Source organism: Homalodisca vitripennis, unplaced genomic scaffold, assembly GCF_021130785.1.
Source record: "Homalodisca vitripennis isolate AUS2020 unplaced genomic scaffold, UT_GWSS_2.1 ScUCBcl_6499;HRSCAF=13734, whole genome shotgun sequence".
NCBI lineage: Eukaryota > Metazoa > Arthropoda > Insecta > Hemiptera > Cicadellidae > Homalodisca > Homalodisca vitripennis.
In genome coordinates, this window is record NW_025782605.1 from 8,680 (window position 1) to 33,930 (window position 25,251).

Sequence of the window (25,251 nt, forward strand, 5' to 3'; positions counted from 1 at the left end):
TTTCTGGACATTTTCCATTGTTCAGTGATACAAAAAATTTCAGTAACACTATGTTTCGAGATCTGCAATCTGATCTTTTCTTTAGGTAAATAACTAACTCAACAAATAATTACAAACTAGGTTAAAATACGTAAACTAATTATACCAGAGCCAATTGTAGCACGCCTAAGTCATGAATCACAACCACCATGTTGTGTGACAACTTCAAAAACTCTAAAACGTAAGTACATTTTGTTTTAAGATCATAATTAGTTTTTTTTGCATTAGCAAGAACATTTTTATCTTAAAAGTTACAACCACCTCAAAACTGCCAATGACAATGTTTTTGTTTCTAAATTAGTTTCCATTCAATTTACCATACCAATAGTCTGATACTGTTTAATATCCTTCATCTGAATTTAAGTAATTTTCAGTAAACTGATCGTTCAGTGATGCAAAAAATAAATGTTTCCTTCACAATCCTTCCATTGTTTGAAACAAACTTAAAACAAAAATCCTTAACGTACTTCTCAATAGTTAAACAAAGTGTGTTCAAAAACCAAGTGCTTCAAATGTACACTATATTTTTTGTTGATTAACAGAAAATCGTAAAGGAGAACACAATACAAAGTAATATAAAACATTTAATAACATTTATCAATTACAATTGTAAGACCGCAGTTACGGATAATTAAAACACAATTATCACAATAGCTTTATTTACAAAATGGAATATTCTACAGGAAACAATACGTTTGAAAGGTCCCACTGTGCACTCTGGCTGCAATTAATGAAAGCTTGTTTTCAGTTTTGAATGAAACATTTTTAATTATATCCATAGAATGGTGTGTGAAGCACAAATTCAATTTATGCCGCTTTGTAATCCCTGGGCACATAATTGTACAACTGCTGGAAGGAAATACTTCTCATTTTAAGCAGTATTATTTTAACTTTTTTCTTATTATGTTAGTGTTGTTTTATCACTCGCGTAATTTATAATTTAAATTGTTTTAAATAAATTTGTGAAATGGATTAGTTTTTGTGCAAATGTTTCTTGTCTTAAATAGCAAAATCATAAAATAATTTTAAAAATCCCAGTTTAATATAAAAAAAATTGGTCTTCTTGATTAACACTGCCAAATCCATCCAAAGTCTGTACGGAGACATAAATCGATAAAATGTTTAATTATTATTCAATTTGGACTTTCATTATAACCTATGAAAGTAACTAAAAACATTCCAACTGTATTGTGAAACAAGCCACTGTGAAAATTAAAAATCTTCCGTAAACGAACCACGGGCTGCGTGTCTGTCCGTAATGCGCGACTCCCGTGGATCTAGCAGCGTGTACTTGAGATTGGAGCCGCCATTCTCTTGTAGTTGATGGACTAGGGACAGAGCATCACGTTCCTTGTACACACATATGTGCTGCATGGAAATATCATCTTCTGGCACTTCCAGTTCTCTTGATCCAAACAGTCGCCACCACAGCTCTAGCTCGTCAGCAACCCTATCGCAGAAAACACCATGAACAAAAACACTGAGAATAAGCTTAATCTAAAGTTCTAACTCGGCCAGCAAGGGATCACTTCTGGCTGGTTTATACCTTCCAGTTGAACCTACCACTGGGCACAGCAAATCCGATATGTCGCTTAAATCTGGGCAACCCTATGGATGTCCAGGAGTGGCACATCACTAACTGCAAATGTAGAGATTCTGGGTGCAAGGGCAATTCGATAGGTCTAGTCTACTGCAGGAGATGACTGTTGGAGTTGGTGGGCTTCGTTCCCTAAGTATCAGAGGTTCTTGCTAGCCTCAACAAGAGTGTGCCACCCCCTGCCTGCTTTGACTGGAGAGGCTGGTTCAGAGCTGGCCTCCCCTACTTCTGAGGGGACATGACTTTGAGATTAGTGCCCTTAATTCTTCCTCATGGATCTCGATAAGAGGCGGCCCCTACCCCCAACCTTACCCATCCTTAATATCTTGTCACTTCAGAAGCAGTGCAAACGTCTTTATAGGACTAGGTGCAATTTCAAAGCTTCTTCTCCTAAGAGAAAAAAAAGAGTTCTAACTCACTCAATATGTTATTTAACAAGTTAGGAGTACGCCAGATCACGTGCTGTGTGACAGGCTTCACAGAGGATCCAGGTAAAATATTAAGTATACAGCTCATTTCTTTAGGCTATATGTGTTTCTATGAAAGCAGGGGGAAATAAATCAAGTACGGTAGAAGTCAGGTTGGTCATGGGATAATCGGCTAGTCGAATAGTTAGTTTATTCGTCTAATGCAAGGTAGTCGACTAGTCGGTCGATTTGACTAGTCGTAGTAATGTAATAGATTGGCTAGTGTGTTGATTTCGGATTTGCAAAGTAGTATTTTACTATTTTCCTCTATTACAGTATAATAAAAAGATAAGTATTGAAATTAGTTGATTGACAACTAGTCATTTATACATTCCATATACAAAACTAGTAACTTGATTACTGGCTAATAGTGATTGTATTCATTCATAAAAACCGTCATAGCATCCCATAAAATTACTACGTGCTTGTTACGCAAATCGACTGCATCAACATATCAATTTTTGTTTATGTATTTGTTTGAATTGTTTTGTCTATTTATTTAAATTATTGTTGCTAACTTATTGTTGATTACTGAAATATATTGTTATTGTTAAATTTCCATAGTTTTAAAATGTCTCTTTTTAATTTTTTTTAAATATTGTTAACAATTTTTTAGGTATTTTTTTTTTAATTAACCTGTGTTATGGCTAAAACTGCAATTATTGGGCCATTTTTAATTAGATTGACTATAGGATTAGAGTATTTTATTATATTATAACCTCTTAGTTTAAAGGTATATTAGTTAAGTAATTTTTATGACGCTTTTCAATGTACACAAAATGTATATTCAATGAATAAAGAGATTTTCAATTTAATTCAATTCAGTATCATGTTTTGTTAATAAGTTTGCAATATATTATTTAGCTAATATGTAGTTATACAGTTGGTAACTTAAAGAAAACTAGACTATTTCAATATACTAAGGAACACATATTTAATGTGAGTTTAAAGTTAAAAACAATTCCAGTGGACTACTCACTTCTCTAGCTTGAATTAGATTTGAGTTCACATTAATATGTAAAAACAAGATGTTATTAACATTTTCTGGGAAAAGTCTACTTTTTCTTTCATTTGTTACTCGCTAAATAATAGGAAAAAAGTCTATCAAAAGGAACAGATGACTGACTGTTTTGTTTTATTCAAGATATCAGACTTCTTACAAAATATTGCATGTCAAAACTAGTTGACTAGTTTTTACAACTAGTCTAGTCGATGTTTGAAGATAGTCGACTAGTCACTAGTCAATAATCCCATCACTAAGTCAGGTTTATGAGAGGAGATTATCCTGATGGGTAAAGGTAGATTCAAAAGAAATTGAGTGAGTAATAAATGATCCAATAAGTTCAAAACAGCCTGATCGATAATAATGGGAAGATAATAAGTGGAGTAGCCTTATCCTACAGGAAAGCTCCAGTAAAAGATTGGGAACAGAGGATTAGATCCTTAACCTGGAGAAAGGACTCAAGACTTAGGCAATCCAAAATTTGTATCTATCCTTATGCAAAAGGATGGTCAGCACTCCTTGAACAAAGTAAAGAGGGTATATGACTAGTATTAGGGATGTTGACAGGACATGGCCCTCTTAAGAAACATCTGATGAAGGTGGGTCTAAGCCAGACTGATGAATGCACACTCCGAGGAGAAGCAGAAGAATTAGCGGAACATGTATGGCTAACCTGCCCTGCCATATGAAAAATCAGGAGGGACTTCCTAGGGGCTTATCTTCTCAGCTGTAAGGATATTAGAGATCAGGAGCTCCCAAATCTTACAGGCTCCTGTAAAAGCCTTAGATTCTGAGGGCCTAAATATTAAGTAAGGGAGGCGCCAAGGTCCTTTCAGGACTACGTACAGACACTCTTGTCTCTTTCCCTCTTAAAATAATACATCACATGATAAAATCTCATATTCTTGTACTCAGTTTGTTTTAAAAGTATTTATATTTACTCTCAAATATTTTCATTGCCATCATGATTACCCATGAGGACCATGGATAAGCATGGGTAATATTCAGAAATCCCCTGCCCCTAACCCCCAAAAAGCCAAAAAAACCCACCCATATATGCCCAAATATATTTATGTTTTTTTTTTTTTTTTTTTTGCTGGAGTGAGTGAAATTCAACATTATTGAACATGATGTTGTTCATGTGCTCATGTAGAAATGAAGCTTCATGCACGATTTCATGTCTATACGTTATTTATTCTCGAGATTTCATGCAGACAGACAGATAGCTGAAATAAAATTTTCACAGCCTTTAAATTCAAATTCAAATTCGTTTATTAAGAATAATGCTTACATTACAGGTTTCCCCAATTACAATGCAGCATTAAATTATATAATTAATTAAATACAGAGAGAATACTATATGCACATAAGTATATAAATATGCATAACGACATAGTATAAGTTTAAAAAAATAATAGTAATAATAACAAGAACAATATAATAGATAAATAGTAAACCACAAACAACAACTAAAGTCAAAATACTCTAAATACTAAATAACAACAAGACCGATTTTATCGAAGAAGATGACAAAATACAAACTATCAAAATGGAAATATTTTATAGAACTTGATAATCAATTTATACATGCAAAACTAAAAAACTAAAAATACGGAGATCACCAATAAACACTAATCAATGCAATTTGAAACATTTTTGATAAATATTCTTAGAGAATTACCAAAAATATCCACATCTAGCGGTAAAGCATTGTGAAGACCAATCATTACATTGATTGGCGAGTTGGCAGCCCGGCTGGTACGAGAGTAGCGAGGAGAGAACAACAAACGGTTTCGTGAATTGTGTCTAGGAACGTAGAACTGTAATTTTGATAACAGAGCTGAGTCGTCGATTGCGCCACCCACCAGCCTATACAGGCAGACCAACATAGCCACCCGCCGCCTTTTACCCAGGGAATCAAGATTAAATATTGACAGCAATTCGAGATATGGAACTACTGTTGTGTAATGGCCAAATTCCTTGAAATATAAAAACTTTAGAAATTTCTTCTGGACGCTTTCTATTAAATCGGAGAGGTAAACAAACTGTGGATTCCAGATGACTGAGCCGAACTCTAACCTAGACCTTACTAAGGAGCAGTAAAGAAGTTTGATTACATTTGTATTTTTTAGGAAATTGCTAGATCTGCGGATGAAACCCAGTACTGAGAATGAAGATTTACAGATAGAAATAACATGATCTGAAAATGAGAATTTTTCATTAAACGTGATGCCTAGGTCTTTAATGGAACTGTTGGATGCCAGGTCAACGCCTCCTATCGAGTAATTAAAAATAACATTGTTATTCTGAGATCTTTTTGAAAAACGCATTATAGAACATTTTTTTATGTTGAATTTTAAATTAGTTCTACTCCATTCAAACAGATTGTCAAGATCATTTTGCAGAATCTGACAATCAGAAATATCGTTTATACCTTTAAATATTTTCAAATCGTCTGCATAAAGTAAAAATTCACAATGTTTAATTGAAGAAGTGATGTTGTTGATAAATATAATAAACAGAAGTGAACCTAAGTTGGAGCCTTGAGGAACTCCAGATCCCGGATGAAATTCAGAAGACAATTTACCCTCATAAGTAACATATTGAACTCTTTTGGACAGATAAGATGAAAACAACTTTATCAATGAAGAAGATAAGCCAAAATAATTAAGTTTTGAAAGTAATGTCAAATGGTCCACTTTGTCAAATGCCTTTTCGAAATCTGTGTATATGACATCGATTTGACCTCCAGAATCTAAAGTTGAAATGCAGAATTCAGAAAAATTGACTAAGTTTGATGTGATGGATCGACCAGGAAAGAAGCCGTGCTGATGAGGACTAATGAAGCATTTTACATGAGCGAACAATCTGTTGTACAATATGGACTCAAATACTTTAGCAGGTGTTGATAAAATAGATATGGGTCTGTAGTTCTTTATGTCTGATCTTTGTCCTTTTTTGAAAATAGGAGTAACTTTGGCTCGTTTCCAAACGTCAGGAAATTGTGAAGAAGAAATGGAAATATTAAAAATGTGAAGTAAAGGTGAAACCAGTAATTCGGAACAAGCTTTGAAAATATAGGGAGGCAGACCATCCGGCCCCACGGAAGTTTTTGGTTTTAATTTTTGAAGAGCTGAGAGCACCTCGTTGCGGGTGACAGCGGCGAGTGTCATGACAGGCACGCCGGGCATGACCGGGGAGCGGAGCGCACAGCGCCACAACTCCTCACTGTCTAGCTGACAGTGTTCATACACTGAACCAAAATACCGAGCAAACTTGTCTGTTATCTGGGCGGCCCCCCACTACCTCCTCCCCGTCTAAACACATAACAGCCGGTCTGCCATCTACTACTCTCAAATTATTTATTTCTCGCCAAAAAGATTTAGGATTTAACCTTAAATTGCTTTCAACAATACTAATATGATTTTTAAACGCTTGCTTAGTGCAAACTTTTATTGTACTTCGTAATTCCTTGTACTCTTCATAAATGCTAGGGATCTTATATTTCAAGTATCTACGTCTCACAATGTTCTTACGCCTAATCAAACTAATTAAATAACGATCAAACCAAGGAGGGTACTTAGAATTCAATTTACGATGAACAGGTACACATTGACAAATAATTCTATTTAAAACTGAATAAAAATAATTAACGGCTTCATTAACACTACACATTTCTAATAAATTAGACCAATCAACATCTCTTAGATAATTATACAACATTAAAAAATCTGCTCTTTTAAAGTTAAACAAGTTTGTATTAGGAACTATGTAATTAATGCTCTGAACAGTGGACTTAAAAGTAATACTGAGTGGTGGGTGATATTTATCAACATTGACTACTGGACAACAATCCTGTTCAACAGTTAGACCTACTATGTCAGATAAAATCAAATCTAGAGTTTTACCAAGTTCGTTTTTTATATCATTATGCAAAAGTAAATTATACATTTCTATAAAAAATAATAACTGCTTACATATTTCATTACCCAGTTTTAAATCAAAGTTTATTCCAGTAATTGGTAGATTAAAATCTCCAAGGATTAAAAGTTTTTTGTTTTTAAGTGATAGGGAATGAAATTTGTCGAAAAAAGAATTATAATCAGCCAATGGTGAATTGGGAGGAAAGTATGTGCAACATACAATTATTGATGATTTGTTTAGAAACTCCAACTTTAACAATATGTTTTCTCCAAAATCTTCTAGATCACTAAGTCTCTGAACTTTAATATAATTTGAAACTGCAATTAACACCCCTCCCCCCCTTGTCTTTCCTGTTCGCAGTTGACACCGATCCCGACGGAATACCTGATAGCCGTCGGGGAACAGTTCTGCGTTATACACTGACTCGTTTAACCAAGTTTCTGTTAAGGCAATTATATTCCAATTGTTGTTCAATATATTTAAACGAAAATCTGTAGTTTTTGACCGTAGCCAAAAACCTGTTTAGAGTGACAGGTTTTACTAACACTCAGCTAATAAGTTATCCATTAATTCAATTGACTAATAATATTTATAGATTAAAATTTTGAGAACAAAATTAGAATTTATATTCTTATACTACTCAATTACTATTATACATTTCCAGTTTCTTTCTCTGGAGGAAAACATATTGCAAATAAAAAACATTCTGTTGCACTTAATAATAACAAAAACCTCTAACGGTCCTGTTACGATTATAATTCTACCATTGTAAATGGAGACTTAAATTACCTGAAAGTATACTAAATTATTCTGATATAGGATTAATTAAATTAAACACATTCACAACGTCAGCGTTTTTCCGGAATTTTTTATTTGCCTTTGAATTTTTTAATAGTAATGGCAAAAAATCGTAATCAGTTTTTACACATCAACGATTTACAAGTATGACGAGAAAGGTATGTAGGGGTTGCAATTTTTACAAAAAACAATTATTTCATTATGATTTTTTCAATTTTTCTCTGTGCACCCCGAGGGGTACCTAAAAAAATGTATTAACCTTAAAAAGTAAGCAGTTGTGTGCCTGACGGGATACACAATAGTAAACGCAATAATGAAATGCATAGCAACGTGTACTTTTGGGAGAAGACAGGAGGAAGTCCCAGAACTACCAGAAGTATCAATAGAAAGCCAGACCAAATTCCTAGGAATGACTATCGACAATGCACTATCCTGGAACAATCATGTTGACGCACTCTCCAAAAAATTGAACTCCTGCTTGTACATTTTAAAAAGAGTTAACCTCGCCAGTGACGATGCCACAACAAAAAACTGCCTACCATGCATTGTTCGAGTCTCACTTACGATATGGCCTTGCGGTTTGGGGAGGCACAACAGCAGGAAACCTTAATCGAATTCTACTTCTCCAGAAGAGAGCAATCAGGATTATGGCCGGCCTTGGCCCAAGGGAGAGCTGCAGAAAGGTCTTCAAAACTACAAATGTGTTAACAATCATCGGCCTATACATAAAAGAAGTCATATTGTATGTAACGATCGAACAGCTTCAACGAGGCCTTGATATACACACACACAAACACTCGTCATGCATCAAACTTTCACCTCCCTCTACATCACACTGCATCATATGAGAGGAAACCATCCTACATGGGGAGGAAAACTCTTTAACCTCCTACCAGAAGATCTAAAGATGCTGAACGTGAAGAAGTTGAAGACAGCCCTGACCAACTGGCTCATCGACCGACCATTTTACTCCATTGATGAGTTCCTGGACTGGAGGAAGAATGAAGAACATATTCACTGAAGGAAAATACCTATATAAAATTGACGCCATTGCATTTCTCGATGTTATGTTAATAAAGAATTTGTCTATTGTCTATTGTCTACTCCATCGCATGCATAACTTTACAAAAACCTGGTGTGTACCAGATCGGGTACACAACGGCAGTTGTGAAAGATCCTGTATACCCTTTGGAGTACACGTCGTCGTGAACATGTTAATAATACATTCTCGCTACTCCAGTATCACTCTTTATAAAAAAATCATTCATCAATGCTAGTTCAATTCAATATTTATTTTATCCCTACTTATTCATTACTTGATTCTACTTTTCTTTGGTTCAATTCTCAGCAAAAACAGCACCCAATTCTTAATTGCAATATTTATCAACTCGTAAAAACTGGAGGTATGCATTGACATTTAATACGATTCGAAGTTTGAATCATAAAATGAGTATATAGACAGCTCTCATTATGAGCAAGAAGTTGTACTAGTTTCACAGCATATTTACTATATATGACATTTAAACATATAAATTAAATCAATTATTACAACAAGAATTTTCAATACTTTTTGTTATAAATAATTGACAATACCCGCGTGTATTGGTGGTTCACACAGACACACACTACGACAGCAAGGAAATCAACGTGCGCATGCGCCAACTTTTACAACAGCTGTTATAGATAAATATTATTATTATTCTTTTCCGTACGTCTTCCACGTGTTACATTGTCGGTGTGCTTAATGTGTATATTTGCTAATTAATAAACATTAACTTGATTATTAATCCTCTGACTATTTATTTACAACAGGTTATGGGCCCAGTAACGTTTGTGTGATAGCGTTGGGCATTAAAAGTTAATAAAAGTCAGTAAAAGTGAAATTAAGTATGTGTATCACGTTGTGTTAAAAAGTGGTTTGTATAACCTAAAAGGGATGGCTGGTACAAGTAGCAATATACAAGCACTGTCGAAGGACAATTACGACACATGGAAAATTCAGATTCGGGCATTGCTGATTCAGAAGAAATTATGGCCGTATGCCGATGGAAGTCTCCAGAAACTGGCAGAAAGTGTTGAAAATGGAAGCGCTATAGTCAAGTGGGAAGATGGAGATCAATCAGCTCAGGCAAGCATCATTTTGGCGATGGCGCCATCAGAGTTGAAAAATATTAAAAATTGTAAGACAACTCGTGAGCTGTGGCTGAAACTTGAAACGATCTACGCGTCAAAAGGGCCGGCAAGGAAAGCCACGTTATTGAAGTCGCTGTTCGTGCACAAGGTGAAGGAGGGGGAAAGTATACACCAGTACCTGGACAACTTCTTCGACGTAGTTGACAAATTGGCGGAAATGGATATCGAGATTCATGAAGATCTGTTAACTACTATGATACTGCACGGTTTGCCACCAAGTTTTGAGAATTTTAGATGCGTAATCGAAAGTCGTGATCAATTGCCAAAGCCAGAAGAGCTCAAGATAAAAATCTTAAATGAATGTTTGGCCAGGGTAGGCGATTCACAAGACGCCGAAGACAAAGCATTCATGGCCAGATCCAGAACACGTAATTTTGGTAGACGTAGCAGCGGCGGCGAAAAAGGTAATTTCAAGGGAAAATGCTTCAAATGCGGCAAGGTTGGCCATTTTGCCAAAAATTGTCCCGAAAAGGAGGATGGAAGATCAACACAAGGAAGTGCTAGGGTAGCACAGGATTTTTACATCTCGGAACTGAACCGAGAAGAGGTCAACAATGTTCAAGGTCGTAGCCAATCCAAGTGGTGTTTGGATAGTGGATGCACAACTCACATGTGCGGCGACGAGGATATTCTTGAAGATACGGTGACGTGCGATTCGGTGCTCAAGTTAGCAACAGAAGCATCGACAAATGCAAATATAAAGGGCGTAGCCAAGATAAATGTAAGTGGTGGAGTTATTTCAACCCGCGAACTTGCATGGCACACTGTATGTACCGGAATTAAGAACTAATCTGATGTCGGTATCGAAGATTACTGACAAAGGTAATACAGTAATCTTCAATGACAAATTAGCTGAGGTACGTAATACAGATGGCAAAACCGTGATTATCGCTGATAGACTGGGAGATCTGTACTTTGTAAGAGAAGAAAATACTGAACATGCGCAGGTGGTTACGCGAGCGCAAGCAAATTCTGAGTCAAAAACCTTTTAGAAAAGGGGCAAAAATTTCACCGAAAATTTGGCACAGGAGACTTGGGCATATACACATGGATGCAGTCAATAAATTATTTGAATGAGCAGCTGGCAACCGGGGATAAATTTGTCGTTCAAGGGCAAAGCAACAGTATGCGACGTTTTGCTGTCGCGGTAAGCAGGCTGCCAGACCGTTCACAGAAAGGGTTGACAGGAGTAGAGTGCCACTGGAAATTGTACATACCGACGTTTGCGGGCCAATGAGGGCAAATTCCAATGGCGGATCGAAGTACATGGTGACGTTTGCCGATGACTACAGTACGTGGTGCGAGGTGTATTTCTTGAAGAAGAAATCCGAAGTACTCGCTAAGTTCAAAGAATATAAAAATTTTGTTGAGACATTTACTGGCCGAAAAATTAAATTTTTACAGTCGGACAACGGTCGGGAATACCGAAATGGAGATTTCGACGAGTATCTGAAGCAGGAGGGGATCCAGAGAAGACTGTCAGCGCCATACACACCTGAGCAGAACGGTGTAGCGGAGAGGAAGAACCGAACGCTACTGGATACAGCCAGATGCATGCTGATCGAGACCGGGATGCCAGAATCATTTTGGGCTGAAGCCATTGCGACGGCGAATTATATCAGGAATCGCTGTCCAAGTACATGTATCGGTGGAAAAAACCCCGTACGAGATTTGGCATGGCAAGTTACCGGACCTCAAACACATGCGTATATTTGGTTCGAGAGCGTACGTGTTAGATAAAACAGTCGGACTTGGAAAAATGGACCCGAGAGCTGCTGCAGGTAGATTCATAGGATACGACCTGGAATCAAAAGCGTACAGAGTGCGGCTGGATACTGGAAAAACGGTCGTGACCCGAGATGTACGTTTTGACGAGAATATGGGGTCATCGAGAGCCAACGTTGATCCACTGGAAGAGTCGATAAAAAATAAAAATTTTGAGAATCAACAATCGAAAATTCAGGACAAGCCAGAGATAATCTACGCGAAGGTCGAATTGGATCCACTTGAATTCGAAGAAGAAGAAGAAAAAGAAATCGTCAACGAGCAGGAAAACGGGGAGATCTTCATCGTCAGTAGAAAAAGAGTCGGCAGACCGCCTAAGATACGGACCGGCAGCCGAGGCCGTCCACGAAAGTATCGTAGACCCGAAAGTGTCTCTAGCATTGGATCAGGCCGCGGAAAAGATATGGATACTGGTGACGACGACGTATTCATTGACGACGAGCAAGGTCGTGTTTTTAAAAGGCCGTTAGAATCATCCTTTGTGCAAGTTGGAAAGAGACACCGCGAGCAAAAAGACTCCTGCGATTCTGATGAATGCAACAACGAAGATAGGCACATCTTCGAGGAGTTAGTGTTCAATGCCGACGTGCAAACAGATAAAGCATTAACTGGAGATGACGCTGAGCTGTGGAAGCGTGCTATCATGGACGAGGTGAAGTCACATCTCGAATATGGGACTTGGAAAGTAGTGCCAAGGCCGGAAAACAAGAACGTCATCGGTACACGAACTGTACTCAAGAATAAATTAAATCCAGACGGTACAATCGAGCGCAGAAAGGCGCGCATCGTCGCACGAGGGTTTACTCAACGACCAGGATTTGATTACGACGATACATTTGCTCCGGTGGCAAGATTCGAGTCGATTAGAACTGCGATGGCATTAGCAGCAGGGTTGAATACCAAAGTTCAGCATTGGGATGTCAAGACGGCATATTTGAACAGTGAGCTCAAGGAAGAGCTGTACATGGAACTGCCTGAGGGGCTAGCTGAGGGCGTGAATGACATCGTACGAACTGAAAGACGTGATTCGAAGACATACAAAGCAGCTATGGAGATGCAGAAAGCATTGAAGAAAAAGAACCAAGTATGCAGTTTGAAGAAGGCTATCTACGGGTTAAAGCAATCAGGGAAAATGTGGTACGACCATTTAACCAAAATCTTTAGGAAAATTGGATTGCAACCGATGGTATCAGACCCGTGTTTATTCACTGCAAAGCACGAAAATAATATCATCGTAATTGCTGTCTGGATAGATGATATGTTGGTATTTGCGGACAATGAGGCGCTGCTGGATCACGTAAAACATGAAATAAATAAAGAAATAGGCATCAAAGACCTTGGAGAAGCCAAATATTTCTTAGGCATCGAAATTGATCAACAAAACGGGATCAAAATGGGACAAAGAGGATACGTTCTGGAAATTTTGAAGAAATTTGGAATGGATTCCTGTAACCCGGTGGAAATAACCCAGCGAGTCCAAGTACAAAAATCGAGGGAACAGCAGAAGACCAAGGAAAATCTTCAAATAATCATCCGTACAAAGAGCTGGTAGGCTCATTGATGTACTTGGCGGTATGTACGAGGCCGGATATAGCATACACCGTGAGTGTGCTCGCACAATTCAACGACAAATCATCCGATCATCACTGGGGTTCGGCTAAAAAGGTTTTGAGATACCTCAAAGGGACAGCCAATCATTCGCTGCATTTTGATGGAAATATCCGAAAATTGACAGGCTACGCTGATGCGAATTGGGGTGCATGTACACTGGACAGAAGGTCATACACAGGATACACCTTCTTGTTGGGCGGCGCAGCCATAAGCTGGCAAGCCAGAAAACAAAAAACAGTGGCACAATCAACTGCCGAAGCCGAATACATGGCTCTGGGCGAGGCTGCAAAGGAATCAATATTCCTGAATCGTCTACTGGTTGAATTGGGAGCAACGGAGTCAATCGACGGCACAATTCTTTGCGACAATCAGAGTGCCAAAATGATGTCAGAAAATGCTATGTTTCACCCCCGGACAAAACATATAGACATTCGTCATCACTTCATCCGAGAGAAAGTGCAAGAAGGCCAGATCAAGGTGGAACATATACCGACGGACGAAATGGTAGCCGATATTTTCACGAAATCACTACCATCAATCAAACACTGGCAACATTGTGGGACCTTGGGTCTGAAGTAACCGATCCACGCAGATATTGAGGAGGGGTGTTATAAATAATTGACAATACCCGCGTGTATTGGTGGTTCACACAGACACACACTACGACAGCAAAGAAATCAACGTGCGCATGCACCAACTTTTACAACAGCTGTTATAGATAAATATTATTATTATTCTTTTCCGTACGTCTTCCACGTGTTACATTGTCGGTGTGCTTAATGTGTATATTTGCTAATTAATAAACATTAACTTGATTATTAATCCTCTGACTATTTATTTACAACACTTTTAATACACGTGCTTTACATCAAAATAAGGTTAAGAGGGTACAGGCTAACTTTAAATTTACAAAAACTAACTGGGTTTCCTCCTGAGAATCGTTATTTCAGAGTACCGACAGATCACTAACATAACTTACTCAATAACAAGAGCTCTCTCTCTATAGGAGAAGTCGGTGGCAAGGAAGAAAATGTCCTCCAAGTCTGACGAACGAAACATGCGCATAATCAAATGGACCGTAGACCTGTTCAATGACTTACTGTGGTCCAAGTTCTGGATTATCCTGCAAGACATAAAGAACACTCAGAACAGCTGTTGAAGCCACGTCCTAAAACTGGAGCATGCAGATCATCAGGCAAATTATTCCTAACGTAAACTTTGAATTAAAATTTTTTGTATACCAGATAATAACCAATTACAAAACAATTTATTGAGGCCTCTGCAGTAACGATAGCAGAAATTAAATTGGACAAAAGTGAAAGACTGGTGAGAATTTTCTAAAACAAAATTCATAAAAGATAGAGTATTAATTTTTTTACCACTGTTTGCATAAAATCTTCATTGAATATACCAGAGGCCGTAATTTTAATAAAATTATTAATTAAAAACATTTTTAATTTAGTAAATTTGTTATATTTTTTAAAACATTTATTATTTTTTAGTTACTTTTTACTAACTTTAACATGTGACAATGTTTGATACATAAATAACAATTTTCATGCATGTATCTACAATAATAAACTCAAAAATAAAATACAGAAAAACATTATGATTAATGAATGTATTTTTATAATTTTGAAGGACATTTACTGAAACTCCTTGTTTACTAAGAAATTCTGTATTATTTTATTAACAGTACATACAAGTACATTACATTTAGTTATATATACTGTACAATTGGAATTTAATCCAAATAATAACCTCCATCTTGATGTTCAAGTTCTCATCCACCCACAAACCGCAAATGATTTTTGATCACGGAAAATAATTACATCTTCCACACTTCCACCACTATCACTGATATCAGAGTTGCACTCATCATCACTGTCTAATAAAAAAGCAACAACATAATCCCACAGTCTTTTACACCTATTGTGATCAATCTCACAACTAAACAAATATACCTTCTCGCATTTAGAAGCTGACAAATGAAAACCATGATACAGGGTTCCCACTCAAATTCACGGCTAATTCACGGTTTTCACGGTTAAAAAAATTTAAATTCAAGGTCGGAAAGTTTTCATGAACAACGTTACCGGTACAAACAAAATCGTGTTGGAGAGGGGCGAAGTTGAGACGTAAACACTACAGACGCGGCAGAGCGGTAAAATACAATATAAAACTTCTTCCCATTTGACTAACGATGTCATTGGTCGTGCAGGAATTGAAGGAAACGTCTAAAAGAACGAAATAACAATAGGCTTCGGTTACGACGCAAGCAATGAGCGGCGAGCGCCCGATTTTATGTGCGATTTGCTACATAATGAATATAACAAGGCATATTATTTTTACAAAACATCATCATAACAGTCATCAAAGCAATGACAAAGACAAATTTCAATATAATTAGCATGCACATAGCTCATAATTTTCTTTAACTTAACAAGTTTGTTGAAATCTGAAGAGAACTTTGTTGACACAGGTTAGACAAGATGCAGGGTGACAGGATTCGTACGTTGGCTAAGGCTAAATCGTTTGAGTCCATGAAGTACACTTGCGTGATTATTAAATTATTTTCTTGTTTAACGCATTATTATTATTATTTCGATCAATTTCTTCCACAGGAAAATTTTCACATAATCACAGGTTCACATTTTAATTAGTACATAAGAAAAGGCAATTTTATTGAAATTAAAATAACATATAAACGTTAAATGTATAAAAATTATATACAACTTGTTATAAGAAAAGTTATTTGGGTACCAGTTTATAAAAAAAAATTATATTTGTACACATAAATAAAGAAATTGATAAAAATGTCTAGAATAAAAGTGAATTACGATTTGCACTTTTTGCTAAGTTCCTGTATCTTATCGTCTAACTCAGCTGCCCTTTTCCTGACGTCGGACAAAACCTGGAATTTTTGTGCTTCCAATTCTTTTTTTCTATTGCAGCTTGCTTCCTCTCTTTCTCAGAATTAATTTTGTCTTTCATTTCTTCTCGTTGTTTTGCCAAGTGCTCCGAGTAGTGGGCGTGGGAATTTTTGGCAGCATGAACTAATTCATTAGTGATTTCCATTGCCTCCAATCCTCCTGCTGCTGATACGCCGTCACAAACTTTTCTCAACGCGACTAAACTCTCCTCCTTCAAGTTTTCAAACTATACACTGTTTGTTGACAGAGAAGCCTCTTTCAACAGAAGAATTTCCGTGAGAAAGTGTCAGAATGAGTTGAATGAAAAGCTTTAAATCTTTATATCAATTCTCACAATAAGAATAAGATTGGAGTGTCGAGCTGGGGAAACAAATCTTTCATGTTGAGACATGAAACCAGCTGTTGTCCGAGGATGGGGGAGTGGAGTACACGATATACCCCTCCCCTTCCACTCTCATTGACAGTAGACAACAAAGGTTATTTTTACCATAAACATCGCTGCACCACATTACAATAAATGAACCTTGTACTACGATATATTTTTCATCTGCATGAAATGATTAATAGCGTTTAACGTAGTCGTATGGAACCCGATAAAATTATACTTGGGACGACTTCCTCGATTTGTAGTTTTTGTAGTAATAAAGCTTAACACTACAAAGTTACTTGACGTTTGTTGTTTCCTGGTTAGAAAAATGCAATGGTTTTTTTTCTAACGTTTTTATAACATGACGTTTCATTTGCAATATTTTACTAATACATTATACAATTTAAACACACATTCACCATAAAAGATTTAAACCGTGTACACTCGTAATATCCATGCAGCTTAGGAATCATAAAAAATATTATTGATAAGGAAAACGCATATCACTAACCGTTTAATATCTAAAGAGATGAAAAATAAAATTGTTTTCTCAAACGACCTTACTGGTAATTAAAACAGTTATATAGGCCTATAAAGTTATGGTCTCGCTGCGTTTAATTGATATGTGTCGTGTAGGTTCTGCTCCGTCACATTATTATACTAATTTATTTACGCAAGACCCTAAATTAATTCAATTTATTGTCCACCATAAATTAAAATTTTTTATAATTATTACATTGTGTTAACAGTCATTACACACAACGATATAGATATCGTACTGAATAGCATTTTTTCTCATTAATATTTAAATAAAATAAGGGATTTAATAGAATGAAATTAAGTTAAAATGTAATTTAAATTCCTTACATTAGATTAAGGATTTGTATACTTTTTTTATTTTATGAAAACAATAATAGACTATATCTGATACAATAAAACTCCAATACGAAAAGTGTTTACATTAAACGACAATCTATCAAGTAATTAAATTGTGTTATTAATCTTGCGTTCAATCAGAGAATGCCTTGTTTGCAGCCGCGTAGCGTAGCCAAGGCCCGGAACCTGGCGACAGACAAAGACAGGCCTCACGTGATTTGAGCCGGAAGCGTCATCTCCCACCGGCCCTTCCTTTTCCTCATTTGTTTATAAACCATATTATCAGTACAATCGCTCAGATAGCAGCACCTGTCAAACTTCGTGGTCTATCCCCTACATTGCGTGCTACTTTTTACTTTGCAATAGCGAAGGTCAACTTTCCCATATGATCGTCTGACGACGACCCGTGTTGATTTTATTTATTCAAAAGTTGTAGAGATTTTCACGGTATGTAAACAAAATTCACGGCTTATTTAAGGTTTTTTCACGGTGAACGAAATTCACGGCTTATTCCCGGTTTCACGGTTTTCACGGTCGGGTGGGGACCCTGATGATAAAACATTCCGACATACAGGTGATCAATTTAGTGCAGCCAGTAACAAAAAAAAACTGAAATGTATTTATCTTATTATTAGAGGAACCAGTGAAGACCATTGCAAACAATATGGGTCAGATATTTTCAGAAATAGAATGGCTGATAACAATAAAGGGTGGTTAAACAAAAAGTTACGTACCTAGCATGGTCTGGGACAGCTCGGTACGTAACCAATGGGAGTGTCTTTCCCAAAGGGTTAAGAATTTTGAAATAGAACTTCCTCACTTCACCAAACGAAAACTGTTGCATTATATTAACTAATAAAAAGTTGCAGTTACCCGTGGCTTCACACACAATGTCTTAGGCTTTGTTGCCACGATCAAGAAAATTTGTCAAAAAGTGTATATTTATGGCCAGTACAATTTACTCCAGTCTGAGAATTTTTGTTGTACCATTTTTTATTTTACCTTGTTTCCCCGATCAAGAAAACATATATAAATACATAAGTCTGAGAAGCCTACTCCAAAGCGAGAAGTGTCTACCTAGGGATTCGGACCCCCCACCAATTTTCAATTTTTTCTGTACTAACATGTACTGCTGAAAGATAGTTCTCAACAAAGAAAAGGGTCAAGAACTTTTTTTGGAACAAAATGGGGCTTTACTCTCTGTCCACTGTAGGAAAATGTCAGTTGTCTGGACCTCCCCCCAACAAAATTTTTTTTCCTGCCTATGTTCTTGAGAGGACTAAGAAGCCTACACCTGTCAAAAGACAACCAAAATGGGGTTTATAAAATTCTATAGATTTATAGTAAAAGTTTGTAACTTTGTCTTTTATAACTGAATTACAGTACTGAAATAGCATTACATTCTTAATATTTGCCAAAACTTGCAGTTGAAAGTATATATTTCCTAAAACCTAAAATTTTCTTATCTGGATAAACTGTGCTCAACAGAATTCTAGAAATAAAGTTTTCTTACTATCGTACCTACTCTTTGCTTTCAAGACGATAAATATAAACAAATTTATAATAATAGTGAAATTAATTGAACACAGTTGTGCTGTCTTAAAACAAGGTTTAAACATAACGGTTAATTACATTTAACAGACTTTCAATTTTTTTTGCTATTATGTATCTTTTATGAGATCTTTTTCAACTTTAGAGACCAGTGGGATGTAGCCCTAAGGGATTTTCGAAATAGGAATAAGCCTACCTGGAATAAGCCAGAGACCCTAAGAATGTCCATGTAAAATTTCAGTACAATCAGTCTAAAAGTTTTTACATGACTGAGTAACACACACACTAGCACACATAGAGATACCATTAGATTTTCACATAATAGTATACATGTATTCTAATTGTATCGTACTACTTACTCGTATATATGAGTTTTCAAAGGATATTTCCTTGATATGAACTCGGGCACATCTCCTTCAGCAAAGTATCGATAATTTGGCTGAAACACATTAACAATTCAAATGAAAACGTATAACTTATATATTTAATAGTGTATTTTTACATATACTAAGTGAGTTTCTTTATATATGAGTTTCTTTAAAACTGTAAGAATTTTTTTTATTTACACACTGCTACTTACTCACTCAATCTCAAAATAATTAAACATTGTTTATAAATTTAAAAATCCTTAATATAAATCTGAGTACTCAAAAACAGTGATCCAACAAATCGTCTACACTATGTAAAATAAAGTGATCCCTCCGTATCCGCAGGTTTCGGTTATCCACGAACTTTTCCCGAGAGTCTAACGGCTAACTCAACAAGTTGATGTTTGTTCGCCACTGCACAGAAGACGCAATCTTACAGCTGTTTCCGTGAAATGCTTGAAAGTGCCACTGCCGTATGACTCACTTCCTCTTCCACTTAGATTAGGTTACTATATCGTAAGTAAACTCACCTCAATGACATAGCAGGCCTTCTGTACTGTGTCTACAGCGTGGTGGGCTGCTCTCATCTTGGCCTCTTGTGCTGTCACTCCCCGTCCTTCTCCCACCAGGATCTGTGGCCTGCCAGTGTCCGTCATCAGATAGACCGACACACCCCACTCGTCTCTGGAATAAATACAATTCTCAACACCAATCTAAGCCGCCTTTCTGTCCACACCAGATTCATTGTGAGAGAGAGAATAACTTTATTCTAAATCATTATGATTTGAAAGACGTCAAAAAAGCTACATTACATTTCACATTTTTACATGAACAAAGTTATATTATTACAATTAATATATTAACCCTAAGCACTCGAAGGCAGCATTTATAATTTGTCCTTGGAGCTCATATGGCCAGCTGTACTGGCCGCCGCCATTTTGTTGGAAGCGCAGATTAATATTTGCCGTAATGTTACCTCAGCTCATATGTCTAGCTGTACTGGCCAAGATACAATAAGTCCATAGCTCGTGAAACCAGCACCACTGACCACTAAAACATAGCAGTTATTTTCTAATATTGACTTTGTTTTATAATGAATGGTGGGCGCTGAAACCTATCAACCACCTATATTTTAACATAATTTTTAAGTAAAGCAGTAAATTTTTTAATTAGCCTATAATTCTTCCCTAAACCATTGACTGTGCAAATAAGACGAATGACACATAGTGGGCCTATACACTGAAGTGATAGAAGGGATAGAAACCTACAACACTTTACTAGAAGACATGTGCTAACTATTCTAGACTGCACATAGGTATGTATTTAAAAAAAATCTTATTCCGTAAAAAAAATGTAAAGACTGATAAAAATGTAAAATAGCTCATGTCTGAGTATAACATAACTGTAATGGCCTACCTTATAACATTTTATTTACATATCTTTGTGAACAACATATGCATAAAAGTTAAATTTCTCAAATGTATGTTTATCTTTTTATTAGAAAGATTCATTAAAAAATGAGATTTAAATTATTTTTCATTTCTTCTTTAAAACATTGTAAATCACTATACAAATAACGCAGAGGAAATTGAAAAATAATTCCGATCTGGGGATGTAAACAACAAATTTAATATGGTCCCCAAGCTGTCAGTTAAAGTAGTGCAGCCATCTGTACTGGCCATACGAGTTGCGAGGACAAACTACAGCAAAACTAACACGAGCTGTCTGCAACCTTGATGTGGCCAGTGCTGCTGGCCTTTCGAGCGCAATGGGTTAAATAAAACAAGTATTATTACTACAATTAAATGTATTTGTCAAAGTTTCTCCAGGACAAGAACTCATGTACTGTGTAGAATGGTCGTTAACAAGCTATTTTTGAAACAGAATCTGAGATCATGGTTGTTCCTCAACTCATCTGGGACAAGGTTGTAAAACTTGGCACCGGCATATGCTGGTTTCTTGGTGTACAATGCTGTGCATTGGAGTGGAAGATTGTGGTTATTTGCAAATCTGGTATTGTCTTGGTTGACAGCAGCAAGTCTTTGAAGTCCATTTCTATAAAAAGACGAACTCACTGCCAGGACATAGCGAGAAACCATTGTCAAAATCATTGCATACAATGAACTGCTGAGTTTTTTTACAGGGGGTTTCGACATGGTTCTTCCAAGAGAGGTCAAAATCTACAATAACTCCCGGATGCTTGGTATGGTAAGTGGTTTCAAAATACATCTACAACTTGTATAAAGGAAAAGGTTTCAACTCTCTCTACTAAGTTTAGAATCAGTGAACTATCGCAGACTGATCTTTAGAAAATTTTCATTACTCAAAAAAAAATTGACAAAAGTAAAAATTCCCTTTGCAGAACCACTGTCTAAATGTTCACAATTAATTTAAATCTCAAAATTTCTTAAGACAAAAACTCAAGAGTAAATTTAATATTCACTCCATTAAATATAATGGAAATTATAATTGTGCACAAATAATTTTAAGGCTAGAATTTAACTCTATGGCTGGCATGAAACAATCCATGGATCTTGTCACCAAAGATCTATTTGTATTGGCAACAATAAATATTCATTGCCAAAGTAGAAGTATTTAATTCTCTAACCCTTTAAGTACTGAAACCCCTGATCAGGCATAAATAAACATTAGTTTACTAAAACCATCATATCTTTGTTAATTCTTATTGTATCCAAATATATTTTAAATGGTGTTAGAAGTACTTAGGATTTAATTCGCAATCAAAATAACACACAAATGATATTATTATATATCGAGCACGCCAATCATTATCGTTATAAGTAATTACAGCTATTACTTTACACAGGATTAGTTTAGTAATAATATATCTATGAATGTAATATTACATCACAAACTGTGAAGGGATAAGTGCCCAAGGTAAAAAGTGTTAAACTGATGTTCAATTTTTCAAAACTAACCCGTAAAAGTAGTCCAAACCAGAGATCTAATGTTTGACTATAGCAACAAAATGAGGTACTCACATTGATATCTGCTCAACGATGAAGTCAAAGTCGATAGCAAAGTCGAGGGCACGGGTGGCATTCAACAAGGCAATGGGGTCAGTCTCCACCTTACTATTCCGCCGAACATACCTGAACATGACGATGTTCATGCCAAGTCCACCGATATTCTGCCACAGATCTCGGAAGTACGGGGTTGGACTTATGCTGCGTTGTACGTGCATTTCATCACCTGGAATCAAGAATCAAGAAGTTTTATTGTTTTTAAACACAAACAGGAAAAATGACAGGCTTGTATTTATTGTGTTCATACTCTCTAACAGTTACAAGTATATATTGTTTAGCAGACAATAACAATTACCAGGTTAACAATAAAATATGATTAAAAATACCAATGGTTTAATTTTAAATATATCAATATATCATAGTGTGTTAAACTTCTCATGAGGATATTTCACTTAGAAAATTTCTATCTAAAAGTACAGCGCCTGTTGAAATAAACCTGAAGTTTTTATATTCAGCATTGTAAAAACAGAAATAATCTCTTTAAAAAAATATTGACTTCAAATACAAAACTGTTTAAAGGCATTCCTTACAATATCCCAAATAAAAATCTTTAACCTATACAATTTTAACCTAATCAAAACATATCTTCTGTCGGATTAAAGGCACTTTTACTGTCTATCTTAAAAATGTCTAAACTTCAGTTCAAAAATAAAGCATTATTGATCAATGGTTGTGCCAAAATGTTCAGGTTTAATTCCCCATGCTGAGCAATTATTAGCAGGCCTTCTATAATTTAACACGATTAACACAAGAGTTTACAGTAACAGACTATTATCCCCACCACGGTCAGGAGGGAATGGAGAAGAGGCCTGAAGTATTCTCTCCTTGTCATAAAACACTACTAATTGGGATAAGGGAGATAACTTCAAACCAAACATGCCTTCGGGTTATCTCACCCTATATTTTATGAGGATGCAGACTCTCCGGAGAAGAAGAGGAATCAGCGGAGCATATTTGGCTAAATTGTCCTGCCATATCTAAAATTCGGAAAAGACTCCTAGGCGCATATCTCCTCAGCCCCAAAGACATCAGAGAACAGGAGCCCTCAAATCTGATCAGCTTCTGTAAAGTCTCAGATTCTGAGGATACAAATATAAGTAAGGGAGGCGCAAAGGTCCTTTGAGGACTAAGTGCGGGGGGACAATCGGCTCTTTCTCTCAGGAAAAAGAAAAAAAATTCTCTTTGTTATAAAACACTAATAATTGGGATAAGGGAGATAACTTCACTTCAAACCAAACATGCCTTTGGGGTATCTCACCCTATATTTTCCGAGGATTGCCCCTTGAATTCTGGGGGAGGGGGGACGACAACAAACAGCTACTTTCTTACAACAGCAGGAATACAAAATGATGCCAAGTCCACCACGACAGAAAATGCTGAAGAGGAGAAGGTAAAGTTACAAATCCCAAAGTTATATGACTGTGGGACTTTCTCATTCCAAAGGAGAAGAGTGAATTCGCTTGATGATATTAATAAGACAGTATGGTAGGGAAGCAAAAAAAAGAAGGATCAACTGATGATTTTGATGAGGGTATGTTACAAATATAGAAGAACATTACATTTTGAGGATTGAGACTTATCCTCGTCTACTGGTATAAAAAAAAGGTTAACAAGCACAAAGTTTAAAAATTAAAGAAAGTATAGATCCAAGATTATTTATTGACCATACACAATACATGCAATGAGTCTCGTCAAATGTAGGAATACAATAATAAAAAACTATTGTAAGGTGCTACGATAATTAGACTAGATAAGTAAATTTGCATTAAAAATATTAAACTATAAGTATGGTTAAAATTACATACAATAAATAAAGTAAAGTAAATAAATAACAAGATTACAAGAGTAATAAATTAACAATAATAACACCACACAAATAATTAAAAAGAGCTAGTTTAAACATGCATTATTAAAATTTAATAAAAAAATACTCAGCAATAGAATTTAATAGGGTACTAACCATAAAGACTTTCACCCAACTGGAAACTCTTATAAAAGTTAGTCCTACCTGTTTATAATCGGAGTATGGAGCATTTCAAAAATACGTGTTCAAAATACAGAAGGCAGAAACAGCAGAATGTATTTTCTGCCATGAGGAAGACACACCTGAGCATTCTATATAGCTTTTCTGATAAAGATATTGGGTGAAGTTAGGAGACAATGTTTTCAGCTATTGGAATCTCACAAGGAACAATATAGTTTATAAAATGCTGGAGGGAAAATGCCACTGAGATATGACAAAGATGGTGTTGGAGATCTTTAAAAGGATAACAGAGGAAGAAAGAACGTAACAAAAATCAGCAGGAAAAATACAGTAATGTTGAAGTAATGCAATAAAGTCAGTCCCAGTTTTGGCCAATAGGAAAAGGGGAAAAGTTTTAGTGGGCCCTACATGCCTTGTGGAAGTCACAAAGGGCTTGGTGACCACCCCCACCCCCACCCCCTCCATAAGAATCTGGTAGAAATTTCCTCACCCCATAGATAAAAAAAGTTAGTAGCAGACTATTATAATGAGTTAAAACCCTATTTAAATGCTAGTCTATGAGTTAAATAAACCCACTGAAATTGATTTGAAATATCCTGGTGGAAACACTATTTCAAATATTTTACACTGAATCCGAAAACTTGAGACTCTTAACCCATTGGCCTAGACTCACGTAATATACCACGTGCAGTGATGCACGGACCAAAC

The 25,251-nt window shown here is 36.1% G+C and overlaps 1 protein-coding gene across 1 annotated transcript; it reads right to left on the reverse strand.

Moving 5' to 3' along the window:
- Positions 1-1,183: 1,183 nt before the first annotated feature.
- Positions 1,184-22,917, reverse strand: LOC124373830. Its single transcript, XM_046832154.1, has 5 exons — positions 22,515-22,917; positions 20,043-20,196; positions 19,504-19,583; positions 14,397-14,540; positions 1,184-1,489 (listed from the first exon to the last, which is right to left on the reverse strand). The coding sequence occupies exons 1-5, from the start codon at positions 22,715-22,717 to the stop codon at positions 1,252-1,254; spliced, it is 819 nt and encodes a 272-aa protein (XP_046688110.1). The 5' UTR covers positions 22,718-22,917; the 3' UTR covers positions 1,184-1,251.
- Between the last annotated feature and the right edge of the window lie 2,334 nt (positions 22,918-25,251).